Here is a 26,503-nt window from a genome sequence, read left to right on the forward strand (position 1 = left end):
CGCTCACTTGGGGAGTGAATCATCGGACGGAAGATCTTCCTCTCTGTCTCTCCTCTCTGTATATCCGCCTTTCCAATAAAAATAATAAAATAAATCTTTTAAAAAAAACCTCGATCTTCCCTGCAATGTATGCATTTCAAAAATCCCACCTCAGGTATTGAAGAAATACTTAGTAAATTATTAAAAAAAAAATATATATATATACATATACAAAAATGGGTAAGGTGAGAGTGAGGGTGCGGGTGGGCATTTGGTCTAGCATTTAAGGTACCACCTGGGACACCCACAGCTCATATTGGAGGGCCTGAATTCTAATCCCAGAGCTCCACTCTAGATTCTGGCTCCCTGGTGGGAGGCAGTACAGTTCCTGACACAGGAGACCTGATGGAGCTCCAGGCTCCCACGTTTTGCCTAAGCCAGGCCTTCAATTGTGGGCACTCAGGAGTGAACTAAAGACCACGTGCTTTTTGTCTGACCTGTTCTTTCCGCTTCTCAGAAGTGGCTGTATGTGACACACTCACACAAGGGAGCATTACTTGGTCATGGGGACAACGAGGTGCCGACCCTGTGACAACACCGGGGAAAGCTGACAATAAATGCTGAGTAGAAGCCAGGCCCCCAAGATCGTGTCCTGTAGGATCACATGTATGTGAGATATCCAGAACAGGCAACCACAGAGACAGAAGTGATTAGTGGTTGCTTAGTGGTAGGGAGCAGCGGGGGAGTGGGAGGGATAGAGAAAGGACATGGGATTTGTTTTTGAGGTGATGGAAACATTCTAAAGTTGTCTGTGGTACTTGTAGTACACATCTGCGATTATTCAGAAAGTCCCTGAGGAGTGTGTTACAGACATGAGAACTCGTGTGAATTAAGGCTCAGGTATGCTTTTCCATTTCTTCTTAGCACGCCCTCTTACCAATGAAAGCATGCAGGATTCTACACTAGTGGAGCGTGTCTGGACACTGAGCAGGTGAGTAGGTGAAGGGAGGAGTGGAGAAAGCCTCAGCCCAGAAGGGACCAATGACTTCCTGCATGACTGTGCAGCAAACTTACGAAAGGTGACGGAACAGAGAAGAGCGTCCCAAGCAAAGGGAATGACCACTGGTAAGGTGGGCAGCACCAAAACCCTACTGAAGACTAGAAACTAAATAATGTGAGTCTGCGAAAAGGCTGAGGTCTGAAGTCAGGACCTTAAATAGGAAGCTTGAAGTAAACTTGCCATCACAAACAAAATTAAGGAACTAGGCGAGATTTAGAACCAACCAGAGAAAAATCACATTTAGCAGTGCAACAAGTGGAACAAGTAAGAATCAGCCTTTTCCTTGTGGGGATTCTCACGAAGGAGAAGAGCAGCTGACGGTTTCCTGGTACTCGGCAGAAGGGAGGGATGTGGCTGACATGAGCGCTCTGCATCCTATGGGAGAAGGACAGTACGTTCGCCACCCTGGAGAGTGTGAAGCAGTCGTGAGCGGAGTGAGTCACCCCTCTTCCCAGCTAGATTCTCTCCAAGCTAAATATAACCCATCAGGCAAACCATGGCAAAATAAACCCGCCTTCTGGGGAGCTAAGCCTGTGCTCCTGCATCTCCCATGAGCATGCTCGGCTCCTACCATTCCTTCGTGGCTCTAGACGTGGAGCAGCCGGGACACAAAAGGCTCCTATGGGATCCCAACTCTGTTGAGCCTGTCACACATTCTGTATATTCAAGGGTTTACGATTGTTAAAACATCTCCAAATTGAACCTACCTAAACTTAAGCAGGACTGAAGTCATTAAGAGAAAACTATAGGGGCAACACAGTAGCTCAACAGAGTTGGGATCCCCGTGGAGCCTTGTTTATGTCCCAGCTGCTCCACTTCCCATCCAACTCCTTGCTTACGGTCTGAGAAAGCAGAAGAAGATGCCCAAAGCCTTGTGACCCTGCACCTACATAGAGACCCAGAGGAAGCTCCTGGCTTCAGATCCACTCAGTTCCAAGATCAAGTCTTAGAGCTGAAAGTAGGGCAATACCGGCCACCACCTCCAGGTGACAGCCTAACCACACATTGCTGAGTTTTCTCACCAGGACTGCAAACAACCCCACTGGTGAATGCCTGCAGAGCAAAAGCAGAGCTTCTCCACGCACCTCCTCCTTTTCTTCCTTCCCTTCTGCCCTGCTCCCTCTTTTTCTGGAACAAAATGTCACCGTGTAACTTAGAATGAGGGAACTCTTCCTTTCTCATTTGACTTTGGACAGAGGTAACCACTTCCTTAGCTAGTCTTACACATCTTCTGCAAGCAGCTAACCCATGTCACCATCCCTGTCACAGGCTCATGTGACTACAAAGGATTTGTATTAGACTGGACAGTCAGCAGAGCAGGTGCACGTGTGAGGAAGAAAGGTGGCAACTCCTGCCTGGTCACGCACCATCATGACCAAGTAACTGAGTGCATCACCACGTACACCTCCCCGGGCTGCCGTGGAGACAACCGTGACGTGTTGAACCCCTTGAAACAGAGCCTGGCACACAAGTAGCGCTTCCAAAATGTGAAGCTGGTCCAGAGCAATAGTTAAGAACAGGCCTCAGGGACTCCCGGATCCTCACCAAGGACTACATCCCAACTGCCAAGGAGACCATAGGGAATTGGAGTGCCTTCGGAGGCTGAGAACTCTGAGGTCATCCACTCCCATTTAAATCTCCCACATGGGATGGAAGAAGCCCAAATCCTTCTTCGCAGGGTCCAATGGCGTCGGAACAACAGCCAGGAGCCCTGAGTGGTCTACAGAAACAGAAGAACAATAAACTCCCTTCGGGACTAGCAAGAGGAGCTTTCTCTGGTCCTTACTTAGCTCCAACTTTGGATCCCCACTGTCTGCTGCAAAAACCATCAGGGGTCGCCCTGGAGTGCCCCCCCACCGCAACAAAACAAAACAACAAAAAATTGGGATAGACAGAGAACAATAAGGAAAGCTTAGAACCAGATAGGAAACGGTCAGCGGGGACTTACATATACCTTACTAGGTAGGACACGAAAATAAGTTACTCCTGGGCCCGGTGGCGTGGCCTAGTGGCTGAAGTCCTTGCCTTGAACGCACTGGGATCCCAGATGGGTGCTGGTTCTAATCCAGGCAGCCCCACTTCCCATCCAGCTCCCTGCTTGTGGCCTGGGAAAGCAGTTGAGGACAGCCCAAAGCTTGGGACCCTGCACCCGTGTGGGATACCCGGAAGAAACTCCTGGATCCTGGCTTCGAATTGGCGCAGCACCAGCCGTTGCAGCCGCTTGGGGAGTGAATCATCGGACGGAAGATCTTCCTCTCTGTCTCTCCTCCTCTCTGTATATCTGACTTTCCAATAAATAAATAAATCTTAAAAAAAAAAAAAAAAGAGCACATTTGTCTATGGCTCAGTGGTTGGAAGGCTGCTGCGCCAACAGGAACCTAACACATGCAGAATACTGCCCAGCACATGGCAGACATGTGGTTAGTGCCAGCTATTGTCATTATTTTATTTGCCAGGAAACCACACAGTGTAAGCCATGCCATGCTGGCAAAGGCAAACACTGAGTAAGAATGTAAATGTCCTGGGGTTACCTCCCTGCTAATAACTCAGGATGGGCCACCCAGTAGGGTTCCCTGGGGAGGAAACCAAAGGATGAGCAGGGGTTAAATCAAGGAAGGAAGGGCAGGTGCCATGGTATAGTAGCTTAAGCCTCTTTCTGCAGGGCTGGCATCCCATATGCGCACCAGTTTGCATCCTGGCTGCTCCACTTCTGATCCAGCTCCTGCTTATGGCTTAGGAAAACAATGGAGGATGGCCATAGTCTTGAGCCAAGGGACTAGCACCAGAGTAAGAGGCAACACCTCAGGCAAGCACGGGCCTTGTGGGGAGGACACGACTGGAACTGCCTGGGAAGCAAAACAGAAAGGAACAGAGCCTGCGGTCTGCTGACCAGTGAGGGTGAGGCTGCTCTCCACTGAGGACATGAAGGATCACGGAGCCCACCTGCACAGGCACACACCCTTCTCCAAGGCCTGGCACCATGTGACCTCTGGCCTCTCCACAGCTGCCTGCTCCTTCTAAAGATGGGCCTGCCAGCTTAGAGGCTCAGAGACCAGAGAGCACCAGCGCCACATGGTACATGGTGCAGACTTGGGATACTGACCGACATGTCAGAATGACCAGGCTCCTGTGGGAGCAGAGACGTGGATGACTGTGCAGACATGGGGGTCACTGGGACAAATGGCAAGAAGCATTTCACCCAGTGCTGCCTGGAGGGCAAAGAGCCTGCTCCACAGCTGGCTGTGATCCTCACCAGCTGAGTGACCTCTGACAACACCACTATTCTCAGGGCCCATTTCCTAGGGTGCAAGATGGACCATTCTCTTATCTCATGGTGCTGTCACAATGATGAGATCCAATCACATACATGGAGGCTCAGAACAGCAACAGTAAGAGTTTGGGCCATGCCCATGCTCACTCTGGCTGTTACCACTGGCCCAGGGATGTGTGTGTGTGTGTGTGTGTGTGTGTGTGTGTGTGTGTACACACACCAACAGCAAAGCTGGGCTTGGCAAAGTCAAGGCCTGAGTGCTAGACTCTGCTCAGCCAAGGTTTCAGCATCCACAGACCAACGGTCTTCGTGCACAGTGGAATTCCTGAAGAAATCCTGCTGGAGGACTGACTCAGAGGAACCACGTGCCTTTCCCATTTCCATTTCAAGGCAAAAATAATACTGGAAAGATTTACAACTGTAGATGAGTGAGATGATGAGTAAGATGGGGCTGATGAGTAAGATTCTGGCTGATGACTGTGGGAGACAAGCTGTTTTAGACAAATGGGGAAAGCGTTCAATTGGAACTGTACAAGACATAAAGCTGGGGACAGTGAAGACCACCAGACTTACAAGATGGCTTCCTCTCCCAAACTCTGGAAGAAACAACACAACAATCCCATTTTCTGAACTGGCCATTGTTCCTACAAGGCAGAGAGAGACAGTAGCCCAGAATTCCTTTACAATCTCTCATGAGGGTGGCAGGGACTAAAGCGCTGGAGCCATCACAAGCTGTGTCCCCAGGGTGTGCATTAGCAGGGAGCAAGAACTGGAAAACGAGGCAGGAATCAAAGCCAGGCACTCCAGGAAGGGATGTGGGTGTTACCAGCAGTGTCTAACCCTGCCCAAATGCCTGCTCTGAACTAGTCACTTTTGGCACATGTGTTTGATCATTACTCTATAGATATTAACAAGGTTGAGTCAACAGCATTCACTAAACAGAACTTTAGGACCCTGGCACGATAGTCTGGTAGCTAAATTCTTGCCTTGCATGCCTGGGATCCCATATGGGCACCCTAGCTGTTTATACCCCAGCTGTTTTACTTCTTCCAGCTCCCTGTTTGTGGCCTGGGGAAGCAGCAGAGAACGATCCAAAGCCTTGGAACTCTGCACCAGTGTGCAAGACCTGAAAAAAGCTCCTGGCTCCCGGCTTCAGATGTGCTCAGTTACAGCCACTTGAGGAGTGAACCAGTAGATGAACAATCTTTCTCTCTATATCAGCATTTTGGAAAATCTAGGAGCAAAACAAAGTTCCTGCGCTAGACACAATGGCTCAATTGGTTAAACTCCCGCCTCCAAGCACTGGGATCTCTTACGGTGCCAACTTGTGTGCAGGCTGTTTCATTTCCCATCTAGTTCCCTGCGAGTGGCCTGGGAAAACAGTAGAGGAAGGCCCAAAGCCTTGAGACCCTGTACCCACGTGACCCAGAAGAGGCTCCTGGCTTCAGAGAGCCCAGTTCCATTTGTTGTGACCATTTACAAAGTGAAAAAACGAATGGAAGATCTTTGTCTGTCTCTGTAAACCTGCCATTCCAATAAAAATTAATTTAAAAAAACTTTAAAAAGTTTTACTTCTCTTGGAAAGGCAGATTTACAGAGAGGAGACAGAAAAAAAGATATTCCCTCTGTTGGCTTGCTGCCCAAGTGGCTGCAATGGCTGGAGCTGAGCTGATGTGAAGCCAGGAGCCTGGAGCTTCTTCCGCATTTTCCACACAGATGCAGAGACCCAAGGCTTTGAGCTATCCTTTACTGCTTTCCCAGGCCACAAGCAGGGAGCTAGAAGGAAAGTGAAGCAGCTAGACTATGAACTGGCGCCCATATGGGATCCCATAGCACGCAAGGCAAGGACCTTAGCTGCTATGCTACTGCATCAGATCCAAAAATAAATAAATCTTACTTAAAAAAAAAGAGAGAGAAAGAAAAAGTGGTTGGGCCCGGCGTGGTGGCGCAGTGGTTAAGGTCCTCGCCTTGCACGCCTGGGATCCCATATGAGCGCCGGTTCTATCCAGGCAGCCCCACTTCCCTTCCAGCTCCCTGCCTGTGGCCCCGGGAAAGCAGTCGAGGACAGCCCAAAGCTTTGGGACCCTGCACCCGCGTGGGAGACCCAGAAGAGGCTCCTGGCTTCGGATCGGCATAGCATTGGCCGTTGCACTCACTTGGGGAATGAATCATCGGACAGAAGATCTTCCTCTCTGTCTCTCCTCTCTGTATATCTGCCTTTCCAATAAAAAAATAATAATAAAAATAAATCTTAAAACAAACAAACAAACAAAAAAAAAACCAGAAAAAGTGGTTGCTGAGAAAAGGGTTCACACTGCCTTTTGCTGACATCAAACACTGCTTTAAATGAAAGTACACAAAGATGAACTGTGTCAACACCATGTATTTCCTGGGTTGCTTAGAGAAGCCATTTTTACAAGTTCAAGGAATAACCATTCAAACTGTTGTTCCCTCCTCGAAAACTGCAAAGTGACACTGTCACTGCATGAATGCTCGCCCTTAAATGCTTTTGTACTGGGGCCTGCATTGTGGCATAGCCAACTCAGCCAGCTAAGTCTCCACCTGCGAGACCAGCATCCCATTTGGGCACTGGTTTAAGTTCTGACTGTTCCAATTCTGATTCAGCTTCCTGTTAATGCATTTGTACAAGCAGCCCCAAGATGGCCCAGGAAGAAGTTCCAGGTTTGCCCCAGCCCCAGCCATTTGGGCTATTTAGGGAGTGAACCAGTTAGTAGAAAATCCTCTGTCTTTTCCATCTCACTCTGTGACTCTGCTTTTCAAATAAATAAATCTTTAAAAAAAAAAAAATTAATGGACAGACTTGGAAGTCATTCAAAAAGCAGTTTCTCAAGTTAATGTCATCCTTTCTCACGATTGATTTGCTGAATTTGGCTCAACTGTCACTCCCGACCAGATGTCTGTGAAGGTACTCGTGTGGCACTCGGCCCACGCCAGGACTCCTCACACACAGGCAGACGCACTCCGACCCGCTCAGTTGGCACTGTGGGGATCACATCTCGGTTTCCCATGTAAGGACTTGAGTCTCAGGCTCTTCCTGGCATCTTTCCTTTACTGGAACTAGGCCTGGTGACAGTAACTGCCCCCTGAGGTCCCGAGTTACCACCAAGTGCCCCAACTTGAGAAGCGACAGAGAGCGTTTCTGTTAACAACCAAGTGTTGTTGGAAACCACTTGATCTGGCGCGCAGTGTTCTTTTACAACCTTCAAGAGGGCAAAGTGGAAAATAAGGTATTAAGAAACAGGGAGGACAGGAGAAGATCAAGTATTTCTTTAAAATTTCATTTCAACTGCTAAGCTATAAAAGCTTCAATTACCCTAACAACAACATATGATTTGGGAGACATTCAGTGACTAAAGCGATAATGTCCAGCTCTATACACAAAGCTGTTTTTTTTTTAAATAAGAATTTATCCCAAAATATGCTTTAATTTACCAAATGTTCACTCCAGCAATACCAATAAAAGAGCAATATTTGAGGATTTTGAGAAGGCGGCAGTCTCCTGGGCAGCACAGCTTTAGGATTTCTCCAAGCCCTTCCCTAAAAACTTGGGGCAAATAACAAAACCCAGTGATGTTATTTCTACAAAACTAAGTACTTCCCATAAAGTCAAAGAATGCATATTTTCACTCAGAGGCTATTGTATGGGCAAGAACACTTGAAAACATCTATAGAGAATAGAATAAAAAGACAAATATATTTTGGAGCAAAAAAATTTTTTTTAAATAAAAAAATATTTTTTATGTTACTGTTTCCTGTCAACCTTTTTTTTCTTAAAATTTATTTATTTTTATTGGAAAGGCAGATACACAGAGAAAAGGAAATACAGAAAGATCTTCCGTCCACTGGTTCAATTCCCAAGTGGCTGCAATAGCCAGAGCTGCGCTGACCTAAAGCCAGGAGCTTCGTCTGGGTCTCCCATACCAGTACAGGGTTCTAAGGGTTTGGGCTGTCCTCAACTGCTTTCCCAGGCCACAAGCAGGGAGCTGGAAGGGAAATAGAGCAGCCAGAACTTGAACCAGCACACATATGAGATCCAAGTGGATGCAAGGCGAGGACTTCAGCCACTAGGCTACCACACTGGGCCCTCACATCAATTTGTTTGAAGTACCCTCATGTGCTGTGATAATCCAGTGAGATGGGTGGGAATATTTTCATCCATGCTACAAGAAGAGAGACGAACATGAACATGGCCTACAACCATCCCACAGTGCTGAAGGACAGGACATGAGGTACTCTGTCTTTAAACACACACGCATCTTCTAGTCCTGTTTACTTGATGAGGAAATGGATGTTAAGGCACAGCAAGTGAAGCTGCCACTCAGGATAACTACATCCCATGACAGAGGACTAATGTGAGTTCTGGCTGCCCTGCTTCTGATGCAGCTCCTTGCCAATGTAAATGAGAAGCAGTGGATGGTGGCACAAATACTGAAGTCCCTGCCACCCATGTGAAGACCAGAACAGAGTGCCCAACTCCTGGTTTCAGCACGGTCGAGCCCCAGCTATTTGCAGCCATTGAGAAGTGGACTAGCAGATGGGAGATAGCTAATCCACTACGTGGCCCAGTGGTTAGGTGACCATTCGAGATGTTCACATTACATATCAGAGTGCTGTGTTTGAGTCCAGCTAGTCCTCTCTGGATCCCTGCCCTTGGAGACAGCAGAGGATGGCTCAGTGTCTGAGTCCCCACCACTCAAGGGGGAAATGTGGCTTGAGTTCTGACTCCCGGGCCAGCCTGGCTGTTCCAGCCCAGGCTATCACAGGCGTTTGGAGAACAAACCAGCAGACTGAAAACCTTTCTCCAACCATCTATGTCTCTCTGTCTTTCAAATGCAATGAAAAAAAAAAAAAAGGCAAAAACTGCGTAATAATGATTTCCATGGTAATGATGATTTACCTAGTACCTAAACTATGATCTTAGAAGTACCATTTTTGCAGCCAGAGAAACCAGAACTCTGAAAGAAGTGACTGGCTCAAGCCTGGATGTAGAGATGCAAGATGAGTATGAAGCCTTTGAACGTGTCAGACAGCAAGGAGGCTGTAAATACTGCAGGGCTCATCTCCAAAGGACTCAAGAACCTCTGAGAGGTTCACACGGGCAAGCACTGGGTTAAGTGGCAGGCTGTAAGGCCAGCATCCCATAGGAGCACTGGTTCAAGTCCCAGCTGCTCCGTTTTTTTATCCAGCTCCCTGTTAATGCCCCTAGGAAGGCAGAAGATGGCCCCAGCGCTTGGGCACTGCCATCATACATGGCACACCTGGATGGAATCCAGCACCCAATACTGCTGCCATTTGTGGAGTGAGCCAGCATATGGAAGATATTTCTATATCTCCAATTCTGTTTTCCAAACAAACAAACAAACAAACAAGAAACATGAAGAAATACACCAAAATTTTTATTTAAAAAATAAAGAAGAAAAAACCCAACTGGTTATCTTCTGAGGATGTTAAAGATCCACCCAAATGGCCCTCACACATTTCACCAGGTAAAAGATAAAAACAGAATTAAAGAGCTATCAGCAGATAACATGCCAAAAGTACGGAAACGAAATCTGGTTGCACTTCAGATGCAGCTGCCAGCGTGTGGCCAATTCAGAGGACAGAAATGCACCAGAAAGGCACAGACAGCACAACCCAGACAGCTTCGAGGCCAGGGCAAAGGTCAGCACACTTCAACAGGCATGTTGGAAGGGAAAGTCCAGGACAGACAGACAAGGAAGCTATAAAACACTGTGTCAAGAGAGGCACATTTATACGCACATCACCATAAACAAAGGCAAGGAAATGAACATCATAAAAGTTGAGAGACAGGGCGCTTCCAGTCCAGCTCTCTGCTAACGTGCTTGGGAAAGTGGCAGCAGATGACCCAACAGTCTGGGCCCCTACATCCACGTGACAGACCCAGGAGGAGCTGCTGAAGGCATCTGGGGAATGAGCCCGTGGACAAAAGATTCTCTCTCACTATAACTCTGCTTCTCAAGTAAATAAAATAAACCTTTAACTCATGATTTTGTGTTTTCTAATAAAAAATAGTTTTAGAGAGTACCATGACCCGCAAGGCTGATGACAGGTGAGGAAGAAAAAAAATCAAACGTGCTTCCACAAAAAGAGACCAAGAGCGAACTTCAGCTTAACATGTTTGCATCAGGTCTAAATAATGTTGTTTTTGCTTAACAAAATATGTCTGCGGCCACTGAAATGACCAATTTAGCAAGGCCCAGGAAACAGAATCGTTCCTTCAAATAGCAGTGTTTTTCTTTAATATGCTTTGGCTGCCAACATTACGAGAGCACAGGAGGAGCCATCCTCAGCCAAAAGCTCATGCGGCAAAGTGGGTAAACATTTAAATGGCACAGTTGAGGAATTAGCTTGTGTTCATGAAAAAGATTTTAATTGATCAAGCACACCAAACAACGTTTCAGTCCATAGACACAGACAGGAAAATGAAGGAGCAGTTCTCCATGCACTGTACCTGAGGTGTGCAAGACTGCACAGATTTACAAAGGCTCATCTGTCCTGATTCCAGGGGCAGCGGTACCCGCTGTGCTTACGTCTACGCTTTCCAACATTATGTTGGGCCAGTATCAGAAAATGATCCACACCAATAATCATGATTCATGATTCAAAGCTAAAGATCATAATCAAGGGGCCAGCACGGTGCAATAGCCAGTTAATCCTCACCTATGGTGCCACATTCCCACATGGGCACCCACATTTGAGTCTTGGCTATTTCACTTCAGCCCAGCACCCCGCTTTAGGCCCCTACACCCACGTGGGAGACCCAGAAGAAGCTCCTGGCTTTTAGTTTTGGATTGGCCCAGCTCTGGCTATTGTGGCCATTTGGAAAGTGATATAGTGGATAGAAGATCTCATCTCTCTCTCACACACACACTGTTTCTCCCCACCCTCCTGTAACTCTGACTTTCAAGTAAAATAAAAATATTTATTAAAAAAATATAATCAAAGAATAAGAAGTTTCACTTTTAAAAAGTTCCTCAAGGCCGACTTTCATACAAAATCTACTCTGGGGATCTAAATGCGAAAAATAAAGAACCTGATTTTCAAGCTTCTGCTTGTGTGACTTCATGACATGAACTTTCCTAGCCAGTGTCCACTGAATACATTTTCTGATGTTAGTTTGGGATTAAATAAGCACTTGTTAAAACTCTTTATTATCTCTTAATAGCTTACTGCATAACCCTTCCAATCTGTAACCCTTCAGCATCTTACCTCATCGTATCGTAATTCAGGTCAGTAGTTTTTTCACTGCTTATGGGGGTTAGATGGCATCAGACAGACAAGTGACATTCACATAATCATTGGAGAGTCATTTTACTTTCCCTGAAATTTATCTGGCCCAGTGCAGTAACCTGGTGGCTAAAGTCTTCACCTTTCACATGCCAGAATCCTATATGGCCACTGGTTCACATCCTGGTGGCCTCGCTTCCTTTCCAGTTCGCTGCTTGTGGCTTGGGAAAGCAGTCGAGGGTTCCTCAAAGCCTTGGGACCCTGCATCTGCACAGGACAACCAGAAGCTCCTGGTTCCTGGCTTCACATCAGCTCAGCTTGGCCACCGAGGCTTCTTGGGGAGTGAATCAGTGGACAAATCTTTCTGTCTCTCCTCTCTGTAAATCTGACTTTCCAATAAAATAAATATTTTAAAAAGTGTTCCTGTGTAACAGATGTCAATGGTCTATAAGCATGCATATATTTGCATGTAAAGAGGAAACACACATGCATTCACACACATACACACTGAGCTGTGCGCATACAGCAAGCGCCCTGCCAAGCTTCCCTGCGAACTCACCATAACCGTGCAGTCCTCTGACCCACTGGCAATCACTTGATCATTATGTGGGCACCAGTCTATGTCCAGCACTGGTCCTGTGTGGCCACATACTGTAGGGTAGGATTTGTCAATTCGGCCAGTCTGAAAGAAGAGAGAGAAAAAAAAAAAAACCTATTATGTAATATAAATACCATAGAGTCATTGCATGCTTTTTCAGGCCCATTTCTCCTTCACAGCCGCCACCTAAAATCCTTAACTGTGTACATAACTTGACATTCATATGAGTCAGTGCCTTAGAAACAGCTACTCCCAAGGAAACACCATCAAATCGCCAGGATTCACACTTCTAGAAATGTCTATAACCACAAAGATTTTGCTTAATCAAGTCCATTAAGGGAAGAGAATATAAACATCTTTTTACAAAAATATAATGCTACAATAGCCAAATAGTAAATACCTAGGGTATGTTTATATTGAAGAGACACACACATGCTTGTCATTATTTCTATTATTTACAATGTCATATACAACTCGATAATACACTAGAATATACAAATTAGCAGTTCTAGAATGACACTGTTGAAAACTTTAAAAAAAGTTTTAGTTATTACTCAGGAGTTATATTTTTCTTTCCTTCTTTTTCAAGATTTCATTTGAGAGATATAAGACAGAGCAAGGCAGCAAGCTGCCGCCTATTGACTCATCCCTTCAAAAGCTTTGAATAGCCAGGAATGGGCCAGGCCAAAACTGTGGGGAATCCAACCCAGGAATGCTACACAGGTAAGAAGAAATCAATTACTTGAGTCATCATGGCTGCCTCCCTGGGTGAGCAGGAGGCTGCGGTCAGGAGCCGGAGCCCCCGCCGTGTGACTGTGAGCACCTTAACAGCTAGGCAGGCCCACCCCACAAACCACATTCTAATGTCTCAGTGCTTCTTTAATCAATAAAAATGCCAGTCTGACAGTCTAATGAACACACCAACTTAGACCTCACCCATCACCCAACCTCACAAGAATTAAATGTGTGAACAGTCGCCACCATTCGCTCAAGTTACACATTTGAACAAGACGGCCTGGCTTATCAGATGAATCTACTGTCAACTAAAACAACTCCTATCGTAACATCAAGTGCACATGAGCTATTTCCCTTTTTAAACAGGTTAGCACCAGCCCTTGCAGGGCTACAAACTCTATGAAAGCAGATGTACAAAAAGGAATTGCTGTGATGTATAACTGAACCTGTCTTCTGTTTTTCTTTGCTTATTACGGCACACTATGTCCCAATCCTGGCATTTTTTCAGATCAGTAAATGCTACGATTTCCTCACTTTGATTCAACAGTATGCAGATGGGCTACGAACACAGGCTCTATTACCTACACAGTGGATGACCTTAGGCAAGTTATGTAATTTCTCTCAAGCTTCAGTTCATTACCTGTGAAAGATACAATACTTATCTTCTGAGATTATGATGGCTTTTAAATAGTATTGTCCCAGTACTTAACATGCTCAATATCATTATCTGAAATTTAACAAATATCAAAACCTTCTCTTTCATCTTTCATTTTAAAACAAGTAGCTTTGGTCCTGGCGCAGTAGCCTAGTGGCTACAAGTCCTTGCCTTGCACTTGCTAGGATCCCATATGAGCGTCAGCTCCTATCCTGGTGGCCCCACTTCCCATCCAGCTCCCTGCTTGTGGCCTGGGAAAGCAGCTGAGGACAGCCCAAGGCCAAGGGACCCTGCACCTGGGTGGGAGACCTAGAAGAAGCTCCTGGATCTTGGCTTCAGATTGGCGCAGCTCAGGCCATTGTGGACTCTTGGGGAGTGAATCAACGAACAGAAGATCTTTCTATCTCTATCTCTCATCTTCTCTGTATATATGCTTTTCCAATAAAAAATAAAATAAATCTTAAAAAGAAAAAGCAGTAGCTTTAAGCATCTAAACCAGGTTGTTTTGCCAAATTCTGTGTCACAGCTAAACCTATGTGAGATAGTTCTTTTCTTTCTTTCTTTTTTTTTTTTTAAAGATTTACTTATTTTTATTGTAAAGTCAAATATACAGAGAGGAAGATCTTCCATCTAATGATTCACTCCCCAAGTGCTGAGCCCAATTAAAGCTTGGAGCTTCTTCCGAGTCTCCCATGTGGGTGCAGGCTAACAAGGTTTTGGGCTATCTTTGACTGCTTTTTCAGGCCAGAGGCAGGGAGCTGGATGGGAAGCTGGAGCCACTGGGATTAGAATTGGCACCCATCTGGCATCCCAGGCATGCAACACAAAGATTCAGCCACTAGGCTATCATGCTGCCCACTCCCCACCTTGAATCTTAAATCTTCTTTTAAGATTTATTTTTACTAGAAAGGCAGATTTACATCAGGAGAGATAAGAGAGAAAGATCTTCCATTCACTGGTTCACTCTCCAAGCGGCTGCAATGACCAGAGCTGAGCTAATTCAAAACCAGGAGCCAGGAGATTCTTCTGAGTCTCCCACAAGGGTACAGTGTCCCAAGGCTTTGGGCCATTCTCTACTGCTTTTCCAGGTCACAAGTGGGGAGATGGATGGGAGGTGGAGAAGCTGAAACACAAATTGGTACCCATATGGGATCCTAGCACTTGCAAGGCGAGGACTTTAGCCACTGGGCCATCGTTCCAGGTCTCTAATCCTCCCCTTTCAAGAACCAGGATACCATTAGGGACACGTTCATGTCCCAGATGCTCCACTTTCCAACCAGCTCCCTGCTTGTGGCCTTGAAAGCAGCAGAGAAAGGTCCAAAGCCTTGGGACCCTGCACCCACAGGGGAGACCCAGAAGAATCTCCCAGCTCCTAATTTCAGATCAGCTCAGTTCCAGTCACTGTGGCTATTTGAGGAATGAACCAGAGGATGGGAGATCTTTCTGTCAGTGGCTTCACTTTCTTGCAGGCTCCAGCTAGGGGACTCGTACCAGGTTCTGTTGGATCAGGTCTAAGATTGTGCACTTGTTTCAGTTCCATGGCTAGGAGGATAGGAAAGGCCCCATGTTGACATGGCCTGCTGGTGAGCCAGGCTGGCATCTCACACACACGCTCCCAGGCTGAAGGAATGGGTAAGGTCCCGGCCAGCATGTGTGCCTGAAGACTAGATCTGGGCACCAGTGAATGAGCTTGGGTCCCTGGTGAACGGGCAGCACAACACCCAGACCAGCACGCCATCCCATTGGAACACTGGGCTCAGGAAGATGTGGCTCAGGAACCCATGGGCTCCTGGGCAGGGGGACTGTGGATTGCTCAGGGAAGGACGGGTGTAAGCGGATGTGTGGGAGGCAGGACCACTTAGGGAGTATGTTGCAGATAAGGAACGACTTCCGGGGGACGTGCACTGACAAGGCCACTGTACTGCAGAAACAGGAAGAACAGAAGGGACTGGAAGCAGTTGTCTCATCTACTTTTTCCCATTGCTGGACCCTTCCCAACTTGCTCAGTATTTCACATAAGCATGCATCCTTTTTAACAATGCAAAAATGATCAAAAAGAAGAAAAATCTATAATAAACAAATAAATCTATCAATCTTACAAAGTATACACACCACATCAAATTCACCCATCAAAGTCAACAAAACCTTGACAGTAGAAGTATAATGTGAGCCAAGACTTTACAGGAAAAAAAATGTAAAAAGCCAATAGAAATGAAGACACAAATCTCACTGAGCAATTAGAAAACTGCAAAGTGAAATAGTGGGAGCAACAAGCACACCTATCCCAGCAGCAGATGCTAAAATGTCCAAGCACACGTCTGGGAGAGAGAGGTTGGGAGGCAGGCACTTACAGGAGACCACCTCCTTACTACTCCTTTGGGGGGAGGCAGTTTGGTAATGGGCAGATAAGAATGTTGACCCCAGCAACACTACTTCTGGGTGGTCTGCAGGAGAGAAATGCTCCCATATTCTGCACAAGAATACTGCAACATTGTGGGAAACAGTGGGAAAAGTAAAAGCAATTTTAGTCTTCAGCACAAGCATGCCTATTACTTGCACAGAAGCTGGACACAGAATTTTAAAAAGCAATGGATAGGGTCTAGCGCAGTAGCCTAGCGGCTAAAGTCCTTGCCTTGCATGAGCCATGATCTCACAGGTGTTGGTTCTAATCCTGGCACTCTGCTTCCTCCTTCCTAATCAGCTCTCTGCTTATGCCCTGGGAAAGCAGCAGAGGACGGCCCAAAGTCTTGGGACCCTGCACCCCTGTGGGAAACCCATAAGAAGCTCTGGGCTCCTGGTTTCAGATCAGCTAAGCTCTAACCACTGAGGCTGCTTGGGGAGTGAACCAAAGGACAGAAGATCTTCCTCTCTGTCTCTCTTCTCTGTATATCTGACTTTCTAGTAAAAATAAAATAAATCTTTTAAAAAAAAAAAGCAACGAATAAACACACAGTAAGAATATAGGAATGCATAGCTGAGGAAATTATGACCTCTAAGGAGGAAACGGGGACAGGATCTTTTAGGTACACTGGTTAAGCTTTTTTAACTTACTTACTTCCAAGAAAGAGGCAGGAAACAAGACAAACTGCTAAGCGATCGCTGCTTAATCTTGTGAATACATGGACGTCATTATTTAATATGCTCTCTTTTTTTAAAAAGAGAGTTAATAATATAACAAAGTGGAGACAGACACCCATGAGTGGTTTACTGACTGAACTTTTATTTATTTCTTCCAAGGACACAGGTGTTTCTCCCCTAACCGTCTTTCACCGCAGGGCCTCTGCGTCCTCAGGCTCTCCCCAGCAAACCGCATTTGACAGCCTGGATGGCAAAGAGCAGCACTGAACCCTGGACTTCCAACAATAACAAACGGATTTTTTCCATCTGAGCTAAGTAAGAGTTTTCAGTCAGATACAAAACAATTTTCAGGGGAATCTGGAAGTGCTGGTACTGGCTGTTCCTAATTGCGTATTAAGAAGCTTGCCAAGTGACATTTTTCCAAGTTGAAACGACACATCCCTAGCTAAAAGTCAATGGCCACGCACTAGTATTCCTTAGTGAGGCAAGACATTTGGGAGGCATTACGACCACTGTTCCCATCCTAACCTGGACAAGTCCAGCATGGAATGTACTTGAGAACATCATTTCCCCACATACGTGAATGTCACTCAACAGGGTCACCTGTTCCACCCCTTCTACCCAAACAGCAATAACAAGAATACTTTCAAAGTACTCCTATTACACATGCCAGGGACTGTCTCGACAGTTAAGTCTGTTGTCACAACATCTTCACAATAAGGGAACTTTATTATACCCATTTTCTAGATAAATTGAGACCCGAGGAAGTAAAGAAAGAAGCAGAGATATGAAGCATCGCTGATGCAGACAGGGAATAAGGTTTCCACCGTGCTATGGGCTGTGAAAGTGCACAAAAGAAATGTGGAAACTACTGGCAACCGGCCAGCAGAATCAGAGTTAGGGAAAAAAAAATCACGCTCTGCAAGCAGCTGCTTCCTTTGCTTGTGATGTCATCATAAATCCCTACACCAATCAGGCCGGGGAAGCGGCTGCACACTGCAGTGCAGGAGAAAGGGGGCGGACGGAACTGCTGACTGGGAAAAAGCAACACAAGCGAGAACGCAAGAGGACAAGGCGGCACTGAAACGGACCAGCACACCGTCAGGTGGCAGCTACCTAGCCTGCAAGTGCAATTCCTCTGAAGAGCGTCTTATCCATACCCAAATCAAACCAAAGTAAAAAAAACACAACACATTTCCCCAAACATGTGTAATTTAAGGTGTGGAGCTAGGAACTATACACTGTCAGAGAGTGCAGCTCAAGTGCATAGGAGACACAGGGAAACCACACTGATAATAGAAAGATGATGGGACATTTGGAAAGGCATTTTGCATTAACATCTGATAAGAATGTAGTTTTCATTCATCTCCATAAATCTCATTTATCATCCAGCAAATAAACCAAGGAATCTATGTCTAATTCACTCACTTGTGAAAGGCCATTCAGAAGACGCCCGCCATATGTCACGGTGACAACACACTCCACCCGCATCTCTGAGCAATAAACGTAAATGAATGCTGACAATCCAAGGGAGGCTAGCTATGAGATATATTTATCTTTATTGCAAAGTCAGATTTACATAGAGGAAAAACTGAGAAAAAGATCTGCTCTCCGATGATCCACTCCCCAACTGCTACAACAGCCAGAGCTGAGCCAATCTGAAGCCAGGAGCCAGGAGCCTCCTCTGGGTCACCCACGTGAGTGTAGTCTTAAGGCTTTGGGCTGTCCTCCACTGCTTTCCCAGGCCACAAGCAGGGAGCTGGATGGGAAGCGGGGCCACTAGGACATGAACCAGTGTCCATATGGGATTCTGGAGCATGGAAAGCGAGGACTCTAGCTGCTAGGTTACTGTATCAGGCCCAAAATTCATTAATTCTTAAGAAACAGTATTTCTAGTTGTAAAGATATTTCCTTTTAATGTTTAATGGAAAGTCACAAAGGCTGCTATTGATAAGTGTATCTATTTATCTGGTTTATACCTCACTTCACAAAGGAATATGTATTTTAAAAAGTAAACTCGGGCCCGGCGCGGTGGCGCAAGTGGTTAAGTCCTCGCCTTGCACGCCCGGGATCCCATATGGGCGCCGGTTCTAATCCCGGCAGCCCCACTTCCCTTCCAGCTCCCTGCCTGTGGCCTGGGAAAGCAGTTGAGGACGGCCCAAAGCTTTGGGACACTGCGCCCGCGTGGGAGACCCGGAAGAGGCTCCTGGCTTCGGATCGGCATAGTATCGGCCCGTTGCGGCTCACTTGGGGAGTGAATCATCGGACGGAAGATCTTCCTCTCTGTCTCTCCTCTCTGTATATCCGCCTTTCCAATGAAAAAATAATAAAAATAAATCTTTAAAAAAAAAAAAAAAAAGTAAACTCATGTTATACACTTAGGGTAGGGCTATGCAATCCAAGCACCTTACAGAACATTTCTTACAGATACATTCAATACAAGAGCCCCACTCTGGGATGTGTTTGGTTTGGTTTTTAGATTTTTCAGTTATTTGAGAGGCAAGGAGACACAGAACAATTCCCATTGGCTAACAATCCTCCAAATGCCCGCATCCACCAGGGCAGTCAAAGCTGGGAATGTACTCCAGGCCTCCCCTGTGAGCACAGGAACCAACTGTTTGCGGCATCACCCCTGCCTCTCGATGTATTTGCAGGAAGCCGGAAGCAGCAGCCAGGGGCCAGAAAGTAAGCGCAGGCACTTCAAAGTGACACACGGGAATCCTAACCAAAGGCTTTTAGCATGAGGCCAAATGCCTATCCTTGAGGGTTTTTTTGTTTGTTTTTAAGATTTTATTTACTTTTATTGGAAAGTCAGATTTACAGAGAAGGAGGCAAAGATAAAAATCTTCTGTCTGCTGGTTCAATCCCCAAGTGGCCACAGTGGTAGGAATTGAGCAAATCCGAAGTCAGGAGCTTCTTCTGGGTCTCCCACTTGGGTGCAGGGTCCCAAGGCTTTGGGTCATCCTTCACTGCTTTCCCAGGCCACAAGCAGGGAGCTGGATGGGAAGTGGAGCAGCCAGGATATGAAATAGCACCTATATGGGAGGATTCCTAACCACTACACCATTGCACCAGGCCCAGGATCTTTTTTTAAGGGAACAAATGGCGTGTTATATATGCAACTATACCCACTTCTTTCTCAAACTCACAAAATTCAGAACTGGGATGCTTCCAGGATGTCCCAGGTATCATACAGAATTTAAAAAAATTATTCTGAATGGTTAGTTCTCAATGTAAGAGTGATTCCTCATGTTAAGTATTTTTGATCCACACATCAACTTGTTCAATAATACTGGGTGAAAGATGTTACCAAATTGGTTCTAGTGAGGGCCAGTCTAACAAGCACTGGTTCCTCAGGAAGTGTTTTGTTTAAGTATCACTCCCATTATACTTATTCTCTCAATTGTGTGTTTTCAAACAGTTAAACTCCCGTGGTGAGATCACCCAAATCAAATATTCTCTCTCAAGATGCTCAAAGCATTCTTCGTACCATTTCCTTCCGAATCATGTTCTGAGTTCATCGCATACCCTGGAGAGCTGCAGCCAGGCCACTTTCTACTCTGCCTTCCTTATCTAAGGCTACACAGGCAGCTGTCTCCCTTCCCGGTACTTTTCCAGTTCTGTTCTAATCTCTCTGATCTGAAGTCAGCTGGGTCTGTGATCCAGCCTGGTCACACCACCCTCGGCCCCCACCCCACCCTGGGGAAGGCAATAAAAGACATCCTACATTGCCCGATTCAAGGGACAAGAGATAAAGATTGGTACACCTCTAGTTTGTATTTACTGGAGTTTTCATTTTAGAAAAAGGAAAAAAATCAAAATTAAAATCAATTCAAATTTCAATAAAATCTCCCTTCTGGCTTTGAGGCACTGCACCAAGAATTCTTGAACTCTGTCAGCAAGAAAAATAAAAAGTCAAACATGTGCTCAAAAGCAGAGGGAAAGTTTTCAGCCCGAGCATAAGGGCTCCATTCACGTTGTGCAGAGTTCAAAGGAGTCAAAAAAGGATGGCTATTGAAGTGGGTTTCCCCTTTTTCCAACTTCCTTTTTCTTTTGACAGTATTATTTATGTGGAGGCACATTCTGTTGGAAGCTCTTAAGCCCCTGCTGCTCCGCAAGGAGGAGCTATAGTGCCTGTGGTCCTGGGACAGCGGAGTGCGGACCAGATAACAGGACAGGGACTCCACAGCAGACCAAAAAGATTCACACAGAACATATGATGTAGGGCCAGGCTGGTCACAGAGAGTGATGGTTCAAGGTCCAGGAATAAAACCAACCTAAGCCTGCGATACTGGCAGATCACGTGGGCACAGTTCAAGTCCCAGCTGCTTTATTTCCAATCCAGCTCCTTTTGAACATGCCTAGCAAAGCAATGGAGGGTAGTCCAAGCATTTGTGCTCCTGTCTCACATGGTAGACCTGGAAGAAGCTCTTGGCTCTGGGCTTTGGACAGGATTAATTTGCATCAAGGAGCCCATTTGGGGGAGTGAACCAGCAGATAGATCTCCCCTGCCCCAATCCTGCCCTATAACTCTGCACTTCAAATAAAATTAATCTTTATTTTTTTTTAAAAAAAATCAATCAAGAACCTAAGGCAAATTTCTTTAAAACTGAATATTACCAGAAAGTTAACAAGCAGAAAAATATTTCCTACTCAAGCACGTCTAAATACTAAACAATCAAAGAGGCTAACTTCCTGACTTAACCTAATACTTCCTGCTCATCACTGCAGACAAGTAATTCCATATGAGGCTTCTGAACTGAGGACAAACAAAAACCAGGAACCCTAGATAAGGTAGAACCAAGTCAAAACAAAATTCAACTTGAAAGCAAATACTAAAAAGCAAAAGAACTACAGATGCAAATACAATGTGGGGAATTAAAACCTTCACTGTCAGACCAGAGTGAGTGAACAGTCCTGGAGAATTCTTCACAGGGACCCCCTGTGAGCCAGAAGGGTTTCAGGGCCACCCCTTGCTATCACAGCTCCAAACTGGCTTAGCCACGGACCAGTCCAAAGTCCACCTGCCTTCCAGTGGGGGAGCCTGTGGCAGCTCAGCTCTAGGAGAGGTCATGTCTAAGCATGAGACCTGGAGTACACATAAAATTCAGCAGCCTGTGTCAGTTATCTGGACTCCAAAGCTCAGCCAGAAATGAAACCCTAATGCCCGCTGCTCTGAGCAGACACACGTCCTCCAGCACTTGCCCTCCCGGCTCGGGTCCCAGCCCTCACCAGCAGACACCGTGCCTACTCATTTGGCAGAATTACCCTCTGCTACACGTGGGTGGCTTCTGAACATACCATGACTGCAGAAACATGTACACTACACCTGAAGTCTGTTTCAGAGTGACCCATACTCAGAAGCCTTTTCTGGCCCAGGAACTCATGTCTTGAGTAGCACTTGCCCACATGCTGTCCACAGGTTCAGCATGAACTCCAGGCTCCAGAGGCCCAGGAAAGAGTTAAACATTCTTTGCACTTGACTCGGTGGCTTCTCTACACCACACTCCCAGATCCCACCATTCTCTCCAGCCGCTATGCAGCCAATCAAAGCAAAGGAAGGAAATTATCCTGGCCGGCTGACAGCCACAGAGCTCTGATGGCCATATATGGTAAAAACCACTGTCGGCCCTGTCAGGCCTGCAGGCCGGCTGTTGTGGACATATCAGTGAACTGCAGCAGCAGGAGAAGCTGGCGAGGAAGCGCACAAAGGGACAGGCAGCCTGCTCATCTCCAGTGGGGAGGAGGGGCGGCACGGTGAGCAGAGCCCTCATCTGCCAGGGCACACTCCCTCTGAGTCACAGCCACTCACTGTCATCAAAAATAGCCCCAGGGCACACTGAGGTTTCTTCTGCCAGGACTCTGTGCTCCATTGTTAACTGGGGGGTGAATAGGGCGTGTCCCTTCCCCCTGGAAAACACAATCACCAGGGAGAGAAGCAAAGGCCTGCTGCGGCACTTCATGTGGTAATGAGGCCGCGAAGTGCTCGTGTGGCTGGCAGTTCGCGACATTAATTGGGAAGTCATTGTTCTGCAGCTGGTGCCTTCCCCCTCGCCCAGCCTGACACCCAGCCTTTCAGGGTCCCATACACTTGACAATTTAAAGAGCTCTGGGCATCAGACAGAATCTATTTTAGGAGGCAGAGAGCAGGCATCTTACAACTGGCACCCAGAAAATCATCTGCCCACAACACCCAGAGCTACTGAGCGCCAAATGCCCACATCTGCACAAAAGGCTACCACCACTGCCACATTTGTCCCAAACACAGCACTGCTGTTTGCAGAAATGGAAAACGCCTGTCAGCAGTCTACGGCGAGGCAGCATTGCAGCCAATGCAAATCCAGCAGGTGCTGGCAGTAAGCACAAATCTCACAGAAAAGCACCATTAGGAGACTGCCGTTGGCTTTGAACTTGTCCGTGAAAGAAGGCACTTACCGGCCTGGCGTCTGGCACTTAGAGGGATCCCTCGGTCAATGTGATCTACCATGATGTTGTGTTGCTGCCACTGTGTCTTCCCCAAGCACCCTACATGCCACGTGCTTTCCCACCCAACCTTCAGACAATTCTCTAAGCTGACAGAACCGAAGCTCTGACAGGCTATTGTTTTGGGTCCTAAGCTTTCAGCCCAGATAAAGAATGAGAAAAAAAAAAAATTAAGTGTCAATTAGATCAGTTTCTATTAAATAAATAAATCCTCACAACACACAAAAGTTAAAAAAAAAAAAAACTTCCTGTATGAATTGAACAAAGGCTCACAGACCCAAAATCTAACTCACAATAGTCTCCATAGTTCCATCTGTGTTTCCAGTGGCCCGCCATCGAAGCTGAGACCCTGTTCACACAGGGAGCCCTGACAACACAGGCTGATGCTGAGGTTGGTCTGGGGACCATGACAGAAGCCACCACTTCTCCTGAGGATGATGCCATCCATCTGTAATAGTGACCCTGGAAAGCCCAGCAGCGCCTATTCTGGTTCTTCTCCATGTAGCAATTAAGGAAAATACCAATTCTGCATAATTCCCACCGGAAGTGAAGTGGGGGCTGGAAGACCAGGAAATGTATAATTTTCTATCAAAAAGCTATCCTTCAGTTCCCCTTGACTCATAATGTTAGCTGACAGAATGGAAGAATTTTTTTTTTATTTCCTTCAATTAAACATCTTACTTTTATACTACACAAGTTCACCTGAGCTCCCAGAGACCCCAGCATCTGGAGGAGGAATGCTGGCATGCCTTCACCCTTCACAGCTGAGGACAGAGAGCTTCTTCTAACTTCCCGGGATGGTGGACGGGCTGGGCTTCTCCTCTGTGGCATGTCTAGTTCCCACAGACAGGAGAAGCCTGAAAGCAGAATCTCCTCTGGTGGCACCCTGGCCTTCAGACTTCAAGGAGCACTGGCCCCCTCACAGCCTTAGCACAGCAGGACTCGCACCTTTGAAGCTCCTTGTTGGAAAAACCAAGGGCAGCTGTCCTAGAGGCATTTTGTAAGCCAAGAACCCAACATAGGTCCCGGCACACAGCAAGCACTCAAATACCTCAAAAAATAAAATCTACCTATATTAATAATAAAATATCTCAAAAAAGTGTAAGTAATTATAAAATGTTTTGTTATTTATTTGGAAAACAAAGAGACAGTCAAAGATCTTTCATCCTTCCAAAACACCTACAAACAGGCAGGGCTGAGTCAGGTCGAACTTGAAGCCTGGGCCTGGAAATTTAGGGACCTCAATATGGAATACAGGTGTCCCATTCAGCAACTTAAATACTTGCCAAATATCCGCCAAGTACAGGCAATTATAAAGAAAAACTGCCTTTGCTCCCAGCGATATAACATTCCAGACTTTTCCTTGAAACCAGTAACATAATTGAAGTTAAACATAAATAATAACTATGATTATTTAACACACTTTTTTTTGGCTATATGAATGTGTCATGACACAGGATAATGAAATCTTTTTTTTTTTTTTATCTTAGGAAGTTTATTCCAGCGAGGCAGGAATAGGGGAAGGGGAAGGAGGGGGAAGGGAGGTAAGAAGGAGGAGAGGGAGAGCAGGGGAGAGGAACCAAGGAGAGAGCAAGAGCAAGAGAGAGAGCAAGAGAGAGAGCAAGAGAGAGAGCAAGAGAGAGAGAGAGAACCGAGTGGGGCAGGAACAGGAGAAGGGGAGGGAAGGGAGGAAGAGCAGGGAAGAGGAACCAAGGAGAGGAAGAGAGCAAAAAGGGATAATGAAATCTTGATAGTTAACCTTCTCTTGCTAGTAGTACAGAATCCTGCAAATACTCATTTTGGACAGAAGAACATATATATCTGTATAGATATTTTTAAAGGGGACGTAGTAAGATAATGCTCAAAACCACCTGATTGGGCGGGGGTGGGGGGTGGTTAGTCCAGCATAGTAGCATAACGGGCTAAAATTCATTGCTTGCAATGCCAACATACTATATGGGGACTTGCTCCACTTGCCATCCAGTTCCCTGCTAATGTGCTTGAGAAAGCAACAGAAGATGGCCCATTATTTGTCTCTCGTCTCTGTATCTTTCAAATAAACAAATAAATAAACAAATCTTTTTTATGCCCGATATGTAGGTCATTTTTTACCAGATTTATTTATTTATTTTTATTGGAAAGTCAGATATACAGAGAGTAGCAGAGACAGAGATGAAAATCTTCCGTTTGATGATTTATTCCCCAAGCGGCCACAGCAGCCAAAGCTGAGCCAATGGAAAACCAGGCACCTGGAGCTTTCAAATTTCCCACATGGGTGCAGGGTTTCAAGGCTTTGGGCCGTCCTCCATTGCTTTCCCAGGCCACAGGCAGGGAGCTGGATGGAAAGTGGGGCCGTCGGGACACGAACTGGCGCCCATATGGGATACTGGTGCATGCAAGGCGAGAACTTCAGTCACTAGGCTACTGTGCCAGACCTGCTGGTCATTTTTAATGATCTACATATGAGTTGAGTACACTAACATAAAAGTCAAGCACTGGGCAGTGCAGTAAAGCTGCCCCCTCCAACACTGGGTTAGCAGTGTAGCACAGAAGGTAAAGTGTCCCCTCAAGAACTGGAAAGCCTCAGACGCACTACTTCCAATCCAGCTCTCTGATAATATGTCTGAGGAAGCAGTGGGAGATGACTGAGAGACCCAGATGAAACTCCTGGTCTGGACAAACCCCTACAAGTGTGGTCACTCGGGAATGAGTCAGGGGATGGAAATATTCTATCTTCTCTCTCTCTGTAACTCTGCCTTTCAAATAAACAATTTATAAATACAGAAAACAGAAACAGAAGTCAAAGGGCATGGGGGGCTTAGTAGCTAAATCCTCTCCTTGCATGTGCTGGGATCCCATATGGTGCCAGTTCATGTCCCAGCTGCTCTACTTCCCATCCAGCTCCCTGCTTGTGGCCTGGGAAAGCAGTAGAGAATGGCCCAAAGCCTTTGGACTCCGTGCTGGCTTGGGAGACTCAGAAGAAGCTCCTGGGTTTGGACTGGGTCAGTTCTGGCTGCTACAGCCACTTGGGGAATGAAGCAGCAAATGGAAAATCTCTCTCTGTATCTCCCTCTCTCTGTAAATTTAACTTACCAATAAAAATAAAACACATCTTAAAAAAAAAAAAACAAATAGAAGTCAAGTACTATAGTTTGAGACTACATGTATTAATTATCAGTTGCTGTTTAACATGCTGCCCTAAAATCCAGCTACTTAAAACAGTAAACATTTACTATCCCACAGTTCTGAGGTGTATCTGAGTGGTTCTGGCCCAGGGTCTCTCATGAGTCATGGTTTTTAGCTAGAGTTGTGGCAGGTTCAAGCAGGTCTGCAGAATCTACTTATTTTTCCAAGACTGCACACTCATATGGGTGC

The 26,503-nt window shown here is 46.1% G+C and overlaps 1 protein-coding gene across 2 annotated transcripts in view; it reads right to left on the bottom strand.

Annotated features, from left to right (window-relative positions):
* Positions 1 to 26,503, bottom strand: part of CORO1C (coronin 1C) — a 78,576-nt gene that overhangs the window by 15,274 nt on the left and 36,799 nt on the right. For both annotated transcript variants that reach the window (XM_041003633.1, XM_041003634.1), the window contains exon 3: positions 12,139 to 12,261. In XM_041003633.1, the coding sequence (XP_040859567.1) occupies positions 12,139 to 12,261 (123 nt within the window). The remainder of the gene's footprint in view (positions 1 to 12,138; positions 12,262 to 26,503) is intronic.

Source organism: Ochotona curzoniae, unplaced genomic scaffold (genome assembly GCF_017591425.1).
Source record: "Ochotona curzoniae isolate NIBS_2020 unplaced genomic scaffold, NIBS_Ocur_1.0 scaffold_274, whole genome shotgun sequence".
Lineage (NCBI taxonomy): Eukaryota > Metazoa > Chordata > Mammalia > Lagomorpha > Ochotonidae > Ochotona > Ochotona curzoniae.